The following is a 15,945-nucleotide window of genomic DNA, read 5'->3' as shown; positions in this document are numbered from 1 at the left end:
ATGTCCTGTAAAGCAGCAACATGACCTCCCACCTCCTTTACTCAATACTCTGACCAATAAAGGAAAGCATACCAAACGCCTTCTTTGCTATCCTATCTACCTGCAGCTCCATTTTCAAGGAGCTATTAAAATGCACTCCAGGGTCTCTTTGTTCAGCAACACTCCCTAGGACCTTACCATTAAGTGTATACGTCCTGCTCTGATTTGCTTTTCCAAAATGAAAGAATCCTCACATTTATCTGAATTGCATGTGTCAGGATAGAGACTGACAGCCAGATTGAACTTTTCATATCTTCAGCACTTTTCTCTTCAAGAACAAAGGAATTGGCCAAAGGAATTTTATTTTCAAAGGTGATCACTGAGGAAATGTGCTTTATTTTTCTTTAATCGGGGTGCGTTTGAAACAGCGAGAAAGAATTACACTACAATTGAACTGTTGATCTATCTCCCTCCGTAGATGTTATCGGAGCTGCTGAGTGTTTCCAGCAGTTTCTGTATCAGTACGGAGTATAGTTGAGAACTAAGCAAGGCATTTACAGTTAGAAAGGGACTAGTGGAAGTGATGGGATTAGAGAGAGAGAGAGAATGGACTCTTCCAACATCACTTGTAACACTAGATGGTGCCTGAATGTATATCAGAGTCATTCCCGAAGCGTAGCTCCAGCAACAGCACAACAACGTTCCTGTTTACAAGGTGGAAAAGCAAGACAGAAAAGAGGATAATCGAGGAGTTGGGGGTCACAATATTGTTTAAAGACACAAACACAGCTTTGAGGGAAATTCTGTGCTTGAAAGAGCATCCAATGTGGCCAGGCAGGTTGAAGTGAAGAGTAAAAACAATGCCTGCAGATGCTGGAAACCAGATTCTGGATTAGTGGTGCTGGAAGAGCACAGCAGTTCCGGCAGTATCCAAAGTGCAGCTGCTACCTGAACTGCTGTGCTCTTCCAGCAACACTGATCCATGAACTGGAGCGTAGATATGGGACAATGAGCCGACTGAATGTATAATAGGAGACAGCAGGGCAGGTATTCTGCATGTTGCTGAGAAGTGCTGAAACAATAGGGCAGTAATATTGCATTTGGGAGCGGACAGTGTCCCAGTTCAAACCTCCCGATATTTTTACTTAGCATCTGTCTGAGTTCCTTTCCACGCCAGGCAGTTTTATTTATAATAAATGGAATGTCTCAAAAATAGATGCTGACCATGTTTGAGAGTGATGAAGAGGTCATCTACCATGTATGGAACAGTTGGTGGGGACATAAATTGCCACTTCCATATGGTGGAGCTATTGCCCACCTATGGTCATAGAGCCGTCCAGCACAGAAACACATCCTTCAGGCCAACTCGTCCAGGCCAACCAGATATCCCAACCTAATCTAGTCCCATTTGTCAGCATTTGGCCCATATCCTTCTAAACCCTTCCTATCCATATACCCATCCAGATGCCTTTTAAATGTTGCAATTGTACCAGCCTCCACCATTTCCATTGGTAGCTCATTCCATACACGTACCATCCTCTGCGTGAAAAAGTTACCTCTTAGTCCGTTTTAAATCTTTCCCCTCTCACCCTAAACCTATGCCCCCTACTTCTGGACTCACCTAGCCAAGGGAAAAGATCTTCGGGTAAAAAATGAGGTCTGCAGATGCTGGAGATCACAGCTGAAAATGTGTTGCTGGTTAAAGCACAGCAGGTCAGGCAACATCCAAGGAATAGGAAATTCGACGTTTCGGGCATAAGCCCTTCATCAGGAATGAGGAGAGTGTGCCAAGCAGGCTAAGATAAAAGGTAGGGAGGAGGGACTAGGGGGAGGGGCGATGGAGGTGGGATAGGTGGAAGGAGGTCAAGGTGAGGGTGATAGGCCGGAGTGGGGTGGGGGCGGAGAGGTCAGGAAGAGGATTGCAGGTTAGGAGGGCGGTGCTGAGTTGAGGGAACCGACTGAGACAAGGTGGGGGGAGGAGAAATGAGGAAACTGGAGAAATCTGAGTTCATTCCTTGTGGTTGGAGGGTTCCCAGGCGGAAGATGAGGCGCTCTTCCTCTAACTGTCGTGCTGTTATGTTCTGCCGGTGGAGGAGTCCAAGGACCTGCATGTCCTCGGTGGAGTGGGAGGGAGAGTCACCCCGTGGATCAACACTTTAACTCTCCCTCCCACTCCACCGAGGACATGCAGGTCCTTGGACTCCTCCACCGGCAGAACATAACAACACGACGGCTGGAGGAGGAGCGCCTCATCTTCCGCCTGGGAACCCTCCAACCACAAGGAATGAACTCAGATTTCTCCAGTTTCCTCATTTCCCCTCCCCCCACCTTGTCTCAGTCGGTTCCCTCAACTCAGCACCGCCCTCCTAACCTGCAATCTTCTTCCTGACCTCTCCGCCCCCACCCCACTCCGGCCGATCATCCTCACCTTGACCTCCTTCCACCTATCACATCTCCATCGCCCCTCCCCCCAGTCCCTCCTCCCTACCTTATCTTAGCCTGCTTGGCACCCTCTCCTCATTCCTGATGAAGGGCTTATGCCCGAAACGTCGAATTTCCTATTCCTTGGATGCTGCCTAACCTGCTGTGCTTTAACCAGCAACACATTTTCAGCAAGGGAAAAGATCTTGTCTGTTTATCCTATTCATGCCCCTCATGATATTATAAACCCCTATAAGGTCACCCCTCAGCCTCCGACGCTCCAGGGAAAACAGCCCCAGCCTGTTCAGCCTCTCCCTGTAGCTCAAATCCTCCAACCCTGGCAACGTCCTTGTAAATCTTTTCTGAACCCTTTCGAGTTTCACAACATCTTTTCATGCATATATTTAACAAAGCCTTATAGACTAACAATCAAACATATTTTCACTCTTCAGCTGCTGCCTTATGTATTTATAGCATCTCATGAAATCTATATTCAATGTTTCACCTTATGGATTTACCCCTATGGAGCAATTATCCCCTGAGCTAACCATTCACTCAGAACTTGTATGGAGCCTTTTAAAAAAAATGACCACAGGAAGATTTTCTTTCAAGTCTTCTGTTCAAAGCAGAATATATTCTCACAAGGTGAAAGAGCTTCTGACATTGGAGATAGTTAAGAATTTCATGAGGTTGCTCTGATGTCTCTTTGAAGGCTGCCCTTAATGAGGAGATTTATTTGCACGTCCCAGTAGCCTGTATACCTTCCTGCTTTAAGCGGTCAGAGACAGGGATCCTTTCCCTTTCTGACTGGACACAGTGGGGGATAACACATGGAGTGACACAGATTCATGTTTTCGTCCCTGATCTAAAAACACATGTCAGCCAGGTGGCAGACTGTGTCTCATCTTCTCTGCATTTCCTTTTCCCGTTAATAAAATTGGCTGAGGATTAGAAATGAAAATGTGTTACCGGAAAAGCGCAGCAGGTCAGGCAGCATCCAAGGAGCAGGAGAATCTACGTTTCGGGCATAAGCCCTTCTTCAGGAATGAGGAAAGTGTGTCCAGCAGGCTAAGATAAAAGGTAGGGAGGAGGGACTTGGGGGAGGGGCGTTGGAGATGCGATAGGTGGAAGGTCAAGGTGAGGGTGATAGGCCGGAGTGGGGTGGGGGCGGAGAGGTCAGGAAGAATTAGAAAGGCTGGTTAACTTATTGTTTATTACTAATCATGGAGTTTTTGAAACAGAACCGCATCTATTCAGTCTGTTTAGGCCTACTCAGAACACTTCCACCTGCCCATTTAGCTGTCCTCACCATCTCGTATCTAATTGTTTGTCATGGCCCCTATCTTAAACCTCTATAACGCACTGACTAGAACTCATTGAGAATTATTTCCAGTTGTGGGCACCAGCCATGAGGAAGAGTGTCAATGCCTCTGGGATGGTGCAGATGAGGTTTCATGGATTGCATTAAATGGCGGAGGAGTGGACTGAGCACTTCCTGCTGTTGTTCTCATGAATGGTGTTAAAGCAGAGGCACTGACCTTGGATGGAGAGACTGAAGGAAGTTTTACAAAATGGACGCAGTGGCCTAGTGGTATTCCTGCTGGACTGTTGATCCAGACACCCAAATAATGCTCTGGGGGCCCAGATTAAAATCCTGCCATTGGCAGATAGTGGAATTTGAATTCAATAAAATGGGGAACTAAGAGTCTACAGTGTCAATCATTGGGAAAAACCCAACAGGTTCACTAATGCTCTTCAGGGAAGGAAGCTACCACCCTTACCTCGTCTGACTCCAGTCTCACAGCAATATATTTGACCTGTGTCTGACCAACTAGGGATGGGCAATAAATCCTGGGCCTAGTCAGTGATGCCCTCTTCCCATGAATAAATTAAAAAGCAACTTCGAGCACAGAAGGTAGAGATGAAATTTAACAAAGATAATTGAAACCTAACTAAAATCCGAAAGAATTGCGGATGCTGTAAATCAGAAACGAAAGCAGAAATCCCTGGAAAAGCTCAGCAGGTCCACCAGCATCTGCAGAGAGAAAGCAGAGTTAACCTTTCAGCTCGAGTGACCCTCGCTCAGGACGGGTCGGAGGAAGGCTCACTCGATTCAAAACATTAACACTGATTTCTCCCCACAATGCTGCCAGTTCTGCTGAGCGCTTCCAATAATTTCTGTTTTTCTCTGAACCAAGCAACGGTTTCAAAGTAACTAGGTAGGCCGCTGGCTGAGGGGTCAGTCAGGAGAGGAAGCATGATTATTCTCATGTCAAACAAGAGAAAGGGAAGTTCAGGAGGTATATTATGCTCTGGCAGGAACTCTCTATGGGGAATTAGAGAAATCATCATAGTAAAGATGTAGGAGAACAGAGCAGGGAGTGGGATGAATTAGTCAAAACAGCAAAAGGATGTGGGCCAAATGGCCTCTGTTGGTACTGTCTCATCCTACCATTGCAAGGTTCTGGTGTCCTCCCTCACCCCAATTCCATTTCAGGGTTTACTCCCGATGTTCCTCTCCTCATGTGAAGATGAACTGATAGCTGTCTGTCCCCCTTGAAATCCCTTGTCATTCCTGTAATCACCTTGAAAACTTGGCTCTGAATGGGAAGAGTGTATGCTATATAAGCTCTGTCTAGTTGTACTATATTTAGAGCAACCAGACATTAAATGGGAGCTGATCAATACTGGCCATAAATCTTAGTCAACATCATGGTCTTGCAGAGACAGATAGAGCAGGAAGACTCCCTTTGGCTCCACAGATCTATGAGCGGGGGAGGGGGGGGATCATTTGATACCTCACCTTCGGTCAGGCACTGAATTGGCCATCCCATGTACAAGGACCTACTTACAAATGAGTTCAGTATGGACATCAGGCTGTGATGACTGAGTTGCAAGGGAAGACCTGTTTGACATCAGCGACTCTCCGCTTCCCTCAGAGACCAGAAAACCATCACCCTCCGACCTTTCGGCCATTTTGGGACCTCCACAAGCTCAGTCACCATGACGATGGCCAGCTTCTGATTACGGGGTCACGTGTGGAAACACATACAGTTTAACCTGCTCTCCATCTGTCATGTGCAGTGGCAACCAGCTGCCTCACGTTCATTGGACCCGCCATGATGGAAATCACGAGTCCCATCAAAACCCAATTTCTGAACGTGCGCTGGTCAAACTGCCCCCATTTTCTCTGCACCTTTGTTCTGACTTTGACCTGATTTCCTCTCTGTGTCCTAATCTGTTCCTTTGACCTGGTGGTGATCTTCTGACGTGACCCTTTATCCCAGCAGTGTGACAGGAAGGATAAGGCTGAAGCAATCTTCAGTTAGAAGTATTGAGTGGATGATCCATCATGGCCTCCTCCACTGGTGCCCAACTTTACAGATACTAGTCCTCAACCAGTTCGATTCACTCCAGGGGATATCAAGAAATGGCTGGAGACACGAGATATTACAAAGGCTATGGGCCCTGATGTCTTTCCAACAATAGTACTGAAGACTTATGCTCCAGAACCGGCCGATTCCCCCCTAGCCAGACTTGGGGAAGGGAACTACCATCCATACCTGATCGGGCCTACATGTGACTGCAGCCCCACAGCAATCAGACTGACTCTTAACTACCTTCTGGGCAAGTAGGGATTGGTAATGAACGCTAGCCTGGCCAGCAAGGCCCACATCCTGTGAATGAATTTAAAAATAAACCACAGAGAGAGTTAGACCGGGATACAGGGAGGGAGATAAACTGGGATGTGAACTGAGTTGCATACCTCCCGGTCGTGAATTACTTGTGAAGATATTTTGAAATAATGCAGTGTTTATTACTGTCCTGTCTCTTATAAATAACCTTATTTCCCCACCACCCCCCTTTACCGTAGGGCCTGCTTTATCATGGTTTATCTTATTTTATCCAGTTTTTTAAGATGCCTTATGAATCAGATTGCTTTCTGCCTTTTGAAAACACAAAATGGGAATATGTTTCTCTCTGTTGGGTTTCCAGTCGGGAGTGCCGGTGTCTGTGATGTTATTCCTGAAGGGATTGAGGAGGAAAGACTTATCTCTGGCAGCTTTTGACTGCCTCTGCTGTGGCTGTAGATGGCCAGGGTGGTTCCTGATTTAACCTCAGACTTGTCCTTTGTGGGAATTACCAGGAGAGAGACTGGAACAGGGAGCGGTGGATATGATCGTCCAAGGAGGCAGTCTGGCAGTGTGGCCAGGTCCCAGCAAGGGGCAGTCTGTACAAGACTGAGCTGGAGGTGTACCAGCAGGGGGCAGTCTGTACAAGACTGAGTTGGAGGGGTCCCAGCAGGGGGCAGTCTGTACAACACTGAGTTGGAGGGGTCCCAGCAGGGGACAGTCTATACAAGACTGAGCTGGAGGGGTCCCAGCAGGAGGCAGTCTGTACAACGCTGAGCTGCAGGGTTCCCAGCAGGGGACAGTCTATACAAGACTGAGCTGGAGGGGTCCCAGCAGGAGGCAGTCTGTACAATGCTGAGCTGGAGGGGTCCCAGCAGGGGGCAGTCTGTACAATGCTGAGCTGGAGGGGTCCCAGCAGGGGGCAGTCTGTACAACGCTGAGCTGCAGGGTTCCCAGCAGGGGACAGTCTATACAAGACTGAGCTGGAGGGGTCCCAGCAGGAGGCAGTCTGTACAACGCTGAGCTGGAGGGGTCCCAGCGGGGGGCAGTCTGTACAATGCTGAGCTGGAGGGGTCCCAGCAGGGGGCAGTCTGTACAACGCTGAGCTGGAGGGGTCCCAGCAGGATGAATTAGGGAGGTGCAGTGAAGTGAGGAGCCGAAGGGTCACTGGGGGATAACATGCCAGTGTGGAGTAGGAGATGGGTGTTTCCCCTGCTGCTCTCCATCCCTCCCTCCCTCTCCTGTCTATCTCCTTTCCTCTCTCTGTCAGTGTCTGTCGCTCTCCCTCTCTCTTTCTGTCACTGTGTGTTTTTCTCTCTCTGTCTGTCTATCTGTCTCCCTCTGTCTGTATGTGTTTTTACCTGTGTGTGTGCCTGTCTCTCCCTCTGTCTGTCTGTCTGTGTGCCTGTCTCTCTCTTTGTCTGTTTGTGTATGTCTGTCTCTCCCTCTGTCCGTCTGTGTGTGTGTGTCTGTCTCTCCCTCTGTCTTCTGTGTATGTGCCTGTCTCTCCCTCTGTCTGTGTGTGTGTGTGTGTGTCTGTCTGTGTGCATGTCTGTCTCTCCCTCTGTCTGTCTGTGTGTATGTGTCTATCTCTCCCTCTGTCTGTGTGCATGTCTGTTTCTCCCTCTGTCCGTCTGTGTCCGTCTGTGTGTCTGTCTGTCTCTCCCTCTGTCTGTGTGCGTGTGCCTGTCTCTCCCTCTGTCTGTCTGTGTGTGTATGTGTGTGTCTCTCCCTTTGTCTGTGTGTGTGATCTCCCTCAGTCTGTCTATGTGTGTATGTGTCTGTCTCCCTCTGTCTGTCTGTATGTGTGTGTCTGTCCCTCTGTCTGTCTGTGTGTATGTGTATGTCTGTGTGCGTGTGTCTGTCTCTCCCTCTGTCTATGTGTGTATGTGTCTGTCTCTCCCTCTGTCTGTCTCTCCCTCTGTCCGTCTGTGCGTGTCTGTCTCTCCCTCTGTCTGTCTGTGTGTGTGTGTGTCTCTCCCTCTGTCTGTGTGCGTGTGCCTGTCTCTCCCTCTGTCTGTCTGTGTGTGTATGTGTCTGTCTCTCTCTTTGTCTGTGTGTGTGTGTCTCTCCCTCAGTCTGTCTACGTGTGTATGTGTCTGTCTCCCTCTGTCTGTCTGTGTGTGTGTCTGTCTCTCTCTCTGTCCTTCTGTGTGTATGTGTCTGTCTCTCCCTCTGTCTGTCTGTGTTTGTGTCTGTCTGTCTCTCTGTATGTCTGTGTGTGTGTGTCTGTCTCTCTGTATGTCTGTGTATGTGTCTGTCTCTACTTCTATCTGTGTGTGTGTGCCTGTCTCTCTCTGTCTGTGTATGTGTCTGTCTGTCTCTCCCTCTGCCTGTCTGTCTGTATGTCTGTCTCTCCCTCTGTCTATGTATGTATGTGTCTGTCTCTCCCTCTGCCTGTCTGTGTTTGTGTGTCTCTCCCTCTGTCAGTCTGTGTGTATGTGTCTGTCTCTCCCTCTGTCTGTCTGTGTATGTGCCTGTCTCTCCCTCTGTCCATCTGTGTGTGTGTCTGTCTCTCCCTCTGTCTGTCTGTGTATGTGCCTGTCTCTCCCTCTGTCCATCTGTGTGTGTGTGTGTGTGTGTGTGTGTGTCTGCCTGTGTGCGTGTATGTGTCTATCTCTCCCTCTGTCTGTGCATGTCTGTCTCTCCCTCTGTCCGTCTGTATGTGTGTGCCTGTCTTTCCCTCTGTCTGTCTGTATGTGTCCGTGTGTGTCTCTCCCTCTGTTTGTGTGCGTGTGCCTGTCTCTCCCTCTGTCTGTCTGTGTGTGTATGTGTCTGTCTCTCCCTTTGTCTGTGTGTATGTGTGTGTCTCTCCCTCAGTCTGTCTATGTGTGTATGTGCCTGTCTCCCTCTGTCTGTCTGTATGTGTGTGCCTGTCCCTCTGTCTGTCTGTGTGTATATGTCCGTCTGTGGGCGTGTGTCTGTCTCTCCCTCTGTCTGTGTGTGTCTGTCTCTCCCTCTGTCCGTCTGTGCATGTCTGTCTCTGTCTGTGTGCGTGTGTCTGTCTCTCCCTCTGTCAGTGTGTATGTGTCTGTCTCTCCCTCTGTCTGTCTGTATGTGCCTGTCTCTCCCTCTATCTGTCTGTGTCTGTCTGTCTCTGTGTGCGTGTGTCTGTCTCTCCCTCTGTCTGTGTGTATGTGTCTGTCTCTCCCTCTGTCTGTGTGTGTGTGCCTGTCTCTCCCTCTGCCTGTGTGTGCGTGTGTCTGTCTCTCCCTCTATCTGTCTCTGTGTGCGTGTGTCTGTCTCTCCCTCTGTCTGTGTGTATGTGTCTCTCTCCCTCTGTCTGTGTGTGTGTGTGTGTGCCTGTCTCTCACTGTGTCTGTCTGTGAATGGCTGGTCCAGTTCTGGCTGTGATTGGACAGGGAGGGGAGCTGTGGTTGTTGACAGTCCGGCTCCGATAGGAGAGAGGGACAGACAGTGAGCAGGAGCAGGAGGAGGTGGACTGTGATGCTGGGACATTGCATGAGAGGATGTCCTGACCACACACTGACAGACAGGGAGGGAGGGCTGGCTGTGTGACTGAGGAGCAGTGAGGTTTTTGTGAATGGGAGTTGCTGCTTCTGAGCGGGAAAGGGGTAACCCCGGGAGAGCTGCCTTGCTGGGTTAGCTGGAAGTGTGTGTGTGTGGGGAGCTGTCTCTGAGCAATGTCTGCTGCTGTGACCCCTCTGTCTCTCCCTGAGCACAGTATCCTCTCCCTCCCCAAGCGGCCAGCCTGCTCCCTCTCTCTCACTGACACCGACACTGGGGCTGCTCCGGCAGTTGGTGCTCGCTGAAAACCAGGCGTGGGAGAAGGTTTCCTGCCGAGGCTTTGCAGGGATGGATGGATCAGACAGTGAGGGATCTGCCTGTCACCGCAGCCCGTCCCTGGACAGTAAGGAATACCCGCCTGCAGGCGGCACCTTCCGGCGTGGCAGCACTTTGTACCGGGCTCACTCCTCCTTCTATGGGCTACACTCCAACCCAGGACCGAAAACCAGTCAGGCAGAGTACACCTCGTCAAAGGGCAGCAAATATGTGGTCTTTTACCTGGACCTCTCCTTTATCTTTCTCCTAGAGCTGAAAAGGTGTAACGTGACACAGAACTGCTTACAGTGTCTCAAGTACCTCATGTTCATCTTCAACCTCCTGGTCTGGGTAAGTGCCCCTTCACTCTGTGTGTGTGTGTGTGTGCTTTCAAATCCCCCCCCCCGCCCCTTCTAGTCTCTGCACTTCACTCCATGTGACCCCCCATACAATCCAGGTCAGCATTAGCCTGTCAACCCTAGACCTTGCCCCCAAGTGCCCAGGGGGATCTGTTTAGTCACCAGGCCCTTCCTCATGCTCCACATCAGGGTAGACGGTCGGAGATCTCCCCTGCCTGGCTCAGCTCCTGTCGAACTCTCCCCAAAACACCCACCGGCCTGAGCAACTCACTGCTCCGCACTCCCCAATGCCACCCAGCACCAGAGCACCGTGCCAACAGACTGGCGAGTGGGGCTGAAGCTGGGAAAGACACTGTCCAGCTGTTCTGGGCACAGGGAGGTGGTTTCATTGGGCACACAGACAGCTGAATGGTTTGGAAACAGGCCAGCGGTGAGGGACATTCCCAGGATAACACCTTGGAGAGGAACAGGCACTTATCATGAGATTGCCAAAGTCCCTGGGAGCTGTACAGTTTGTCAGCTGTGAACTGAAAACACCAAGGTACTTGACATCGTGGCAAACTGAAGAACTCGGTGCAGAGGGCAGGTCAATATCAGACACATCCCAGATACTTGGCTGAGAAGGGTTGAATATTCAAAATGACCGAGTGCCCTTACCCTCCCCCATATTGTCCCCTCCCCCCCATATTTCCCCCTCCCCTCCCCCCCCATATTTCCCAAACCCCACCCCTCCTCTCCCCCTCCAAAGATCCCTCCTCCCCTCCCCATCCTTCGCATTCTTCCTCTCCTGCCCCACATACCCCACTCCCCTCATCCACCTTTCTCCATCCCCTCCCCCACATTCCCATCACTCTCATTGCCCTTTCACCTTGCCCCTTCTCACCCCGCATGTCCCTCAACATTCCCCCCCACATTCCCCCCCCACATTTCCCCCTGACATTCCCCCCCACAGTCTCCCACACATCCCCTCCCATATTTCCCCCGCACTATGCCCCCCACATTGCCCCACCAAATTCCCCCCACATTCACCCTCATCCCCCCACATTACCCCAACATTACCCCACCCACCCTCACATTTCCCCCTCACATTCCCCCCCACATCCCCCCCACATTCACCCCCCCACATCCCCCCACATCCCCCCCACATTCACCCACCACATCCCTCCCCACATCCCCCCCCCACATTCACCCCCCACATCCCCCCACATTCACCCACCACATCCCTCCCCACATCCCCCCCACATTCACCCCCCACATCCCCCCCACATCCCCTCCACATTCCCCCCCCACATCCCCCCCACATCCCCCCCACATCCCCCGCACATCCCCCTCCACATTCCCCCCCCACATTCCCACCCCCACATTCTCCCCCACATCCCCCCACTCCACCCCCACATTTACCCCCCACATCCCCCCCCACATTCCCTCCCCACATTCCCCCCCCACATTCACCCCCTACAATTCCCCACATAGCCCCCCACATACCCCTCCCCCCCCCAAAATTCCCTCCTTTATCAATCCAGGCCTTGCTCCCAGTAGAGAGTTACCTTTTCCCCTGCTGCCTTCCCATGATTAAAGTGTCCCAGTGCCTTGCCTTCTAGCTCTCTAAGATTTACAAGGCGGTAGAAAACCATCCTCTCTCCTCTGCCTGTCCTTCACTAATACCGGGCAAATCCGAGATTGGCGTATTCCCAGCTGTTGCTTTGACATGATGCTCTCGGATCCTGGAATTGGGGAAAGCAGCAGAGAAGCAGGTACCCTTCGGGTCTCCCAATGGTCTCCTCCACCTTTTGTATGTAAAGTCTGAACATGGAACAGTACAGCACAGTACAGGCCCTTCGGCCCTCAATGCTGTGCTGGCCTTTTATCCTACTCTAAGGTCAGACTAACCTACATACCCTTCATTGCAATACCTTCCATGTCCCTATCCAAGAGTCGCTTAAGTGCCCCTAATCTCTCTGACTCTGCTCCCATCGCTGGCAGTGCATCCCACACACCCACCACTCTCTGTGTAAAGAAACTACCTCTGACATCGCCCCAAAACCTTCCTCCAATCACCTTAAAGTTATGCCCCCTTGTGATAGCCATTTCTGCCCTGGGGAAAGGCTCCTGGCTATCTATGTAAGTCTCTCACCATCTTGTACACCTCTATCAAATCACCTCTCATTCTTCTTTGCCCCAGTGTGAAAGGCCCGAGCTCCCTCAATGTTTCTTCATAAGACATGCCCTCCAGCCCAGGCAGCATCCTGGTAAATCTCCTCTGCACCTTCTCAAAAGCTTTCATATCATTCCCATAATGAGGTGACCAGAACTGAACACAGTATTCCAAGTGTGGTCTAACCAGGGCTCTATACAGATGCAGCATAACCTCCCGGCTCTTAAACCCAGACCCCTGCTAATGAGAGCCAACACACCACATGCTTGTTTAACCACACTATCAACTGGGGGGCCAACTTTGAGGGATCCATGGGCATAATCCCTCTGTTCCCCCACACTGCCAAGAATCCTGCCTTTAACCTTGTATTCTGTATTCAAATTCCACCTTCCAAAGTGAATTTTCCAGGTTGAACTCCTTCTGCCACTTCTCAGCCCAGCTCTGCATCCTGTCACAGTCCCGTTGTAACCTACAACAGCCCTTCACCCACCCTTCCACTTCCTCATCCAAACCATTTATAAAAGTCACAAAGAGCAGAAGTTCCAGCACTGATCCCTGGGGAACACCGCTGCTCACTGAGCTCCAGGCTGAATACCACCCTCTGTCACCTATAGGCCAGTTCTGTGCCTGGACAGCCAGAATTCCCTGTATCCCCTGTATAGTTGGACAGACAGTATATTTGTACAGAGAAAGTGCCAAGTATTTGGTAGTACAGCACTGGAGTACTGCTGAGGAAAAACACATTTTGTCAAAGTTTTTTTAAATCTAGCAATCATCAAAATATTTCACCTGAATGCCCATAATCAAGGGGGAAAGTGTAAATTGCCATGATGAAGGCATGACACAAAGCTTCAATAAAATGTGTCTCTCTCTTTCAACTGTAAACAGGTATCATTGTGGTATGTGGTACTTCGACATTAGAAATAACATTTGAGCATCTATATTGCTTTCCACTGAGATTGTGGGATATACTGTGTACCTTCACACGGTCCAGCCCTGTATATCACTACAAGGGAAACTCGGGTGTGCGACTGTATGGCTCTATTCGAGATGGTATTCCTGTCACTGACTCCCCCACTGTCAACATCCTGGGGAGGTACAATTGCCCAGAAACTCAGAAGGATTCACCACACAAACACCGTGGCTACAAGAGCAAGTCAGAGGCTAGGGATACCACAGCGAGTAACTCACCTCCTGAATCCCCAAAGCCTGCCCATAATCTACAACGGCACAAGTCAGGAGGGTGATGGAGTACTCCCCACTTCCCTGGATGGGGCAGCTCCAACACTCCAGAAATATGACACCATCCAGGGACAAAGCAGCCCCACTTGATGGGCACCACATCTGGTCCAGCCATCACTGACGCTCAGTAGCAGCAGTGTGTACTATCTCCAAGATGTACTGCAGAAATTCACCAAAGACCCTTAGATAGCACCTTCCAAACCCATGGTCACTTTGATCGAGAAGGACAAGGGCAGCAGATACATGGGAGCCCCACCACCACCACTGAGAAGGTCCCCTCGAGGCCGGTCACCACCCTGACCTGGAAATAGATCGCTGCTCCTTCACTATCACTGGGCAAAAGCCCTGAAATGCCCTCCCGAATGGCATTGGGGGTCAGCCGACAGCACATGGGCCACTGTGGTTCGAGAGAGCCGAGGAACAGACAAAAAAATCAGGTCCAGCCAGCAACACCCAGGCACCACCTGCAAAAACAAACATAATCTCTTCAGGATCGATGTGTGTTCGAAGGGGATCCTCACCTTGGGACTGTACACTTGTCCCGAGACATGGTTGCTTGAGAGGAAATATGGGAATGTATATCTTCACAGGAATCTCACTGTGGGAGGGAGCAACTGAACAGGGAACCCTTGCATGACTATGTATATTCACGGGGAAGGGTCTGTGCGGGGACGGTGTGTATTCACGACGAGGGGTCAGTGCGGGGACTGTGTGTATTCACGGGGAGGGGTCGGTGCGGGGACGGTGTGTATTCACGGGGAGGGGTCGGTGCGGGGACGGTGTGTATTCACGGGGAGGGGTCTGTGCGGGGACGGTGTGTATTCACGGGGAGGGGTCGGTGCGGGGACGGTGTGTATTCACGGGGAGGGGTCTGTGCGGGGACGGTGTGTATTCACAAGGAGGGGTCAGTGCGGGGACGGTGTGTATTCACGGGGAGGGGTCGGTGCGGGGATTGTGTGTATTCACGGGGAGGGGTCGGTGCGGGGACTGTGTGTATTCACGGGGAGGGGTCGGTGCGGGGACGGTGTGTATTCACGGGGAGGGGTCTTTGCGGGGACTGTGTGTATTCACGGGGAGGGGTCTGTGCGGGGACGGTGTGTATTCACAAGGAGGGGTCAGTGCGGGGACGGTGTGTATTCACGGGGAGGGGTCGGTGCGGGGACTGTGTGTATTCACGGGGAGGGGTCGGTGCGGGGACGGTGTGTATTCACGGGGAGGGGTCGGTGCGGGGACTGTGTGTATTCACGGGGAGGGGTCGGTGCGGGGACTGTGTGTATTCACGGGGAGGGGTCGGTGCGGGGACGGTGTGTATTCACGGGGAGGGGTCTTTGCGGGGACTGTGTGTATTCACGGGGAGGGGTCAGTGCGGGGACGGTGTGTATTCACGGGGAGGGGTCGGTGCGGGGACAGTGTGTATTCACGGGGAGGGGTCTGTGCGGGGATTGTGTGTATTCACGGGGAGGGGTCGGTGCGGGGACAGTGTGTATTCACGGGGAGGGGTCGGTGCGGGGACTGTGTGTATTCACGGGGAGGGGTTTGTGCGGGGACTGTGTGTATTCACGGGGAGGGGTCTTTGCGGGGACTGTGTGTATTCACGGGGAGGGGTCGGTGCGGGGAGTGTGTGTATTCACGGGGAGGGGTCTGTGCGGGAACTGTGTGTATTCACGGGGAGGGGTCTGTGCGGGGACGGTGTTTATTCACGGGGAGGGGTCGGTGCGGGGACGGTGTTTATTCACGGGGAGGGGTCTGTCCGGGGACGGTGTTTATTCACGGGGAGGAGTTAGTGCAAGAACTGTGTGTATTCACGGGGAGGGGTCGGTGCGGGGACGGTGTGTATTCACGGGGAGGGGTCTGTGCGGGGACGGTGTGTATTCACGAGGAGGGGTCTGTGCGGGGACGGTGTGTATTCACGGGGAGGGGTCTGTGCGGGGACGGTGTGTATTCACGAGGAGGGGTCTGTGCGGGGACGGTGTGTATTCACGGGGAGGGGTCGGTGCGGGGAGTGTGTGTATTTACGGCGAGGGGTCCGTGCGGGGACTGTGTGTATTCACGGGGAGGGGTCGGTGCGGGGACGGTGTGTATTCACGGGGAGGGGTCTGTGCGGGGACTGTGTGTATTCACGCGGAGGGGTCTGTGCGGGGACTGTGTGTATTCACGGGGAGGGGTCAGTGCGGGGTCTGTGTGTATTCACGGGGAAGGGTCTGTGCGGGGACTGTGTGTATTCACGCGTAGGGGTCTGTGCGGGGACTGTGTGTATTCACGGGGAGGGGTCGGTGCGGGGACTGTGTGTATTCACGGGGAGGGGTCTGTGCGGGGACTGTGTGTATTCACGGGGAGGGGTCTGTGCGGGGACAGTGTGTATTCACAAGGAGGG

At 51.9% G+C, this 15,945-nt stretch overlaps 1 protein-coding gene across 1 annotated transcript in view; it reads left to right on the top strand.

The window, feature by feature from the left end:
* Positions 1-9,848: 9,848 nt before the first annotated feature.
* LOC132824134 (tetraspanin-4-like) overlaps positions 9,849-15,945 on the top strand; it is a 34,904-nt gene continuing 28,807 nt past the window's right edge. Inside the window, exon 1 of the mRNA XM_060838376.1 lies at positions 9,849-10,166. Within this exon, the coding sequence (XP_060694359.1) occupies positions 9,849-10,166 (318 nt within the window). The remainder of the gene's footprint in view (positions 10,167-15,945) is intronic.

Source organism: Hemiscyllium ocellatum, chromosome 18, assembly GCF_020745735.1.
Source record: "Hemiscyllium ocellatum isolate sHemOce1 chromosome 18, sHemOce1.pat.X.cur, whole genome shotgun sequence".
NCBI lineage: Eukaryota > Metazoa > Chordata > Chondrichthyes > Orectolobiformes > Hemiscylliidae > Hemiscyllium > Hemiscyllium ocellatum.
Note: the sequence above shows the minus strand (reverse complement) of the source record. Positions and strands in the feature narration are given on the sequence as shown.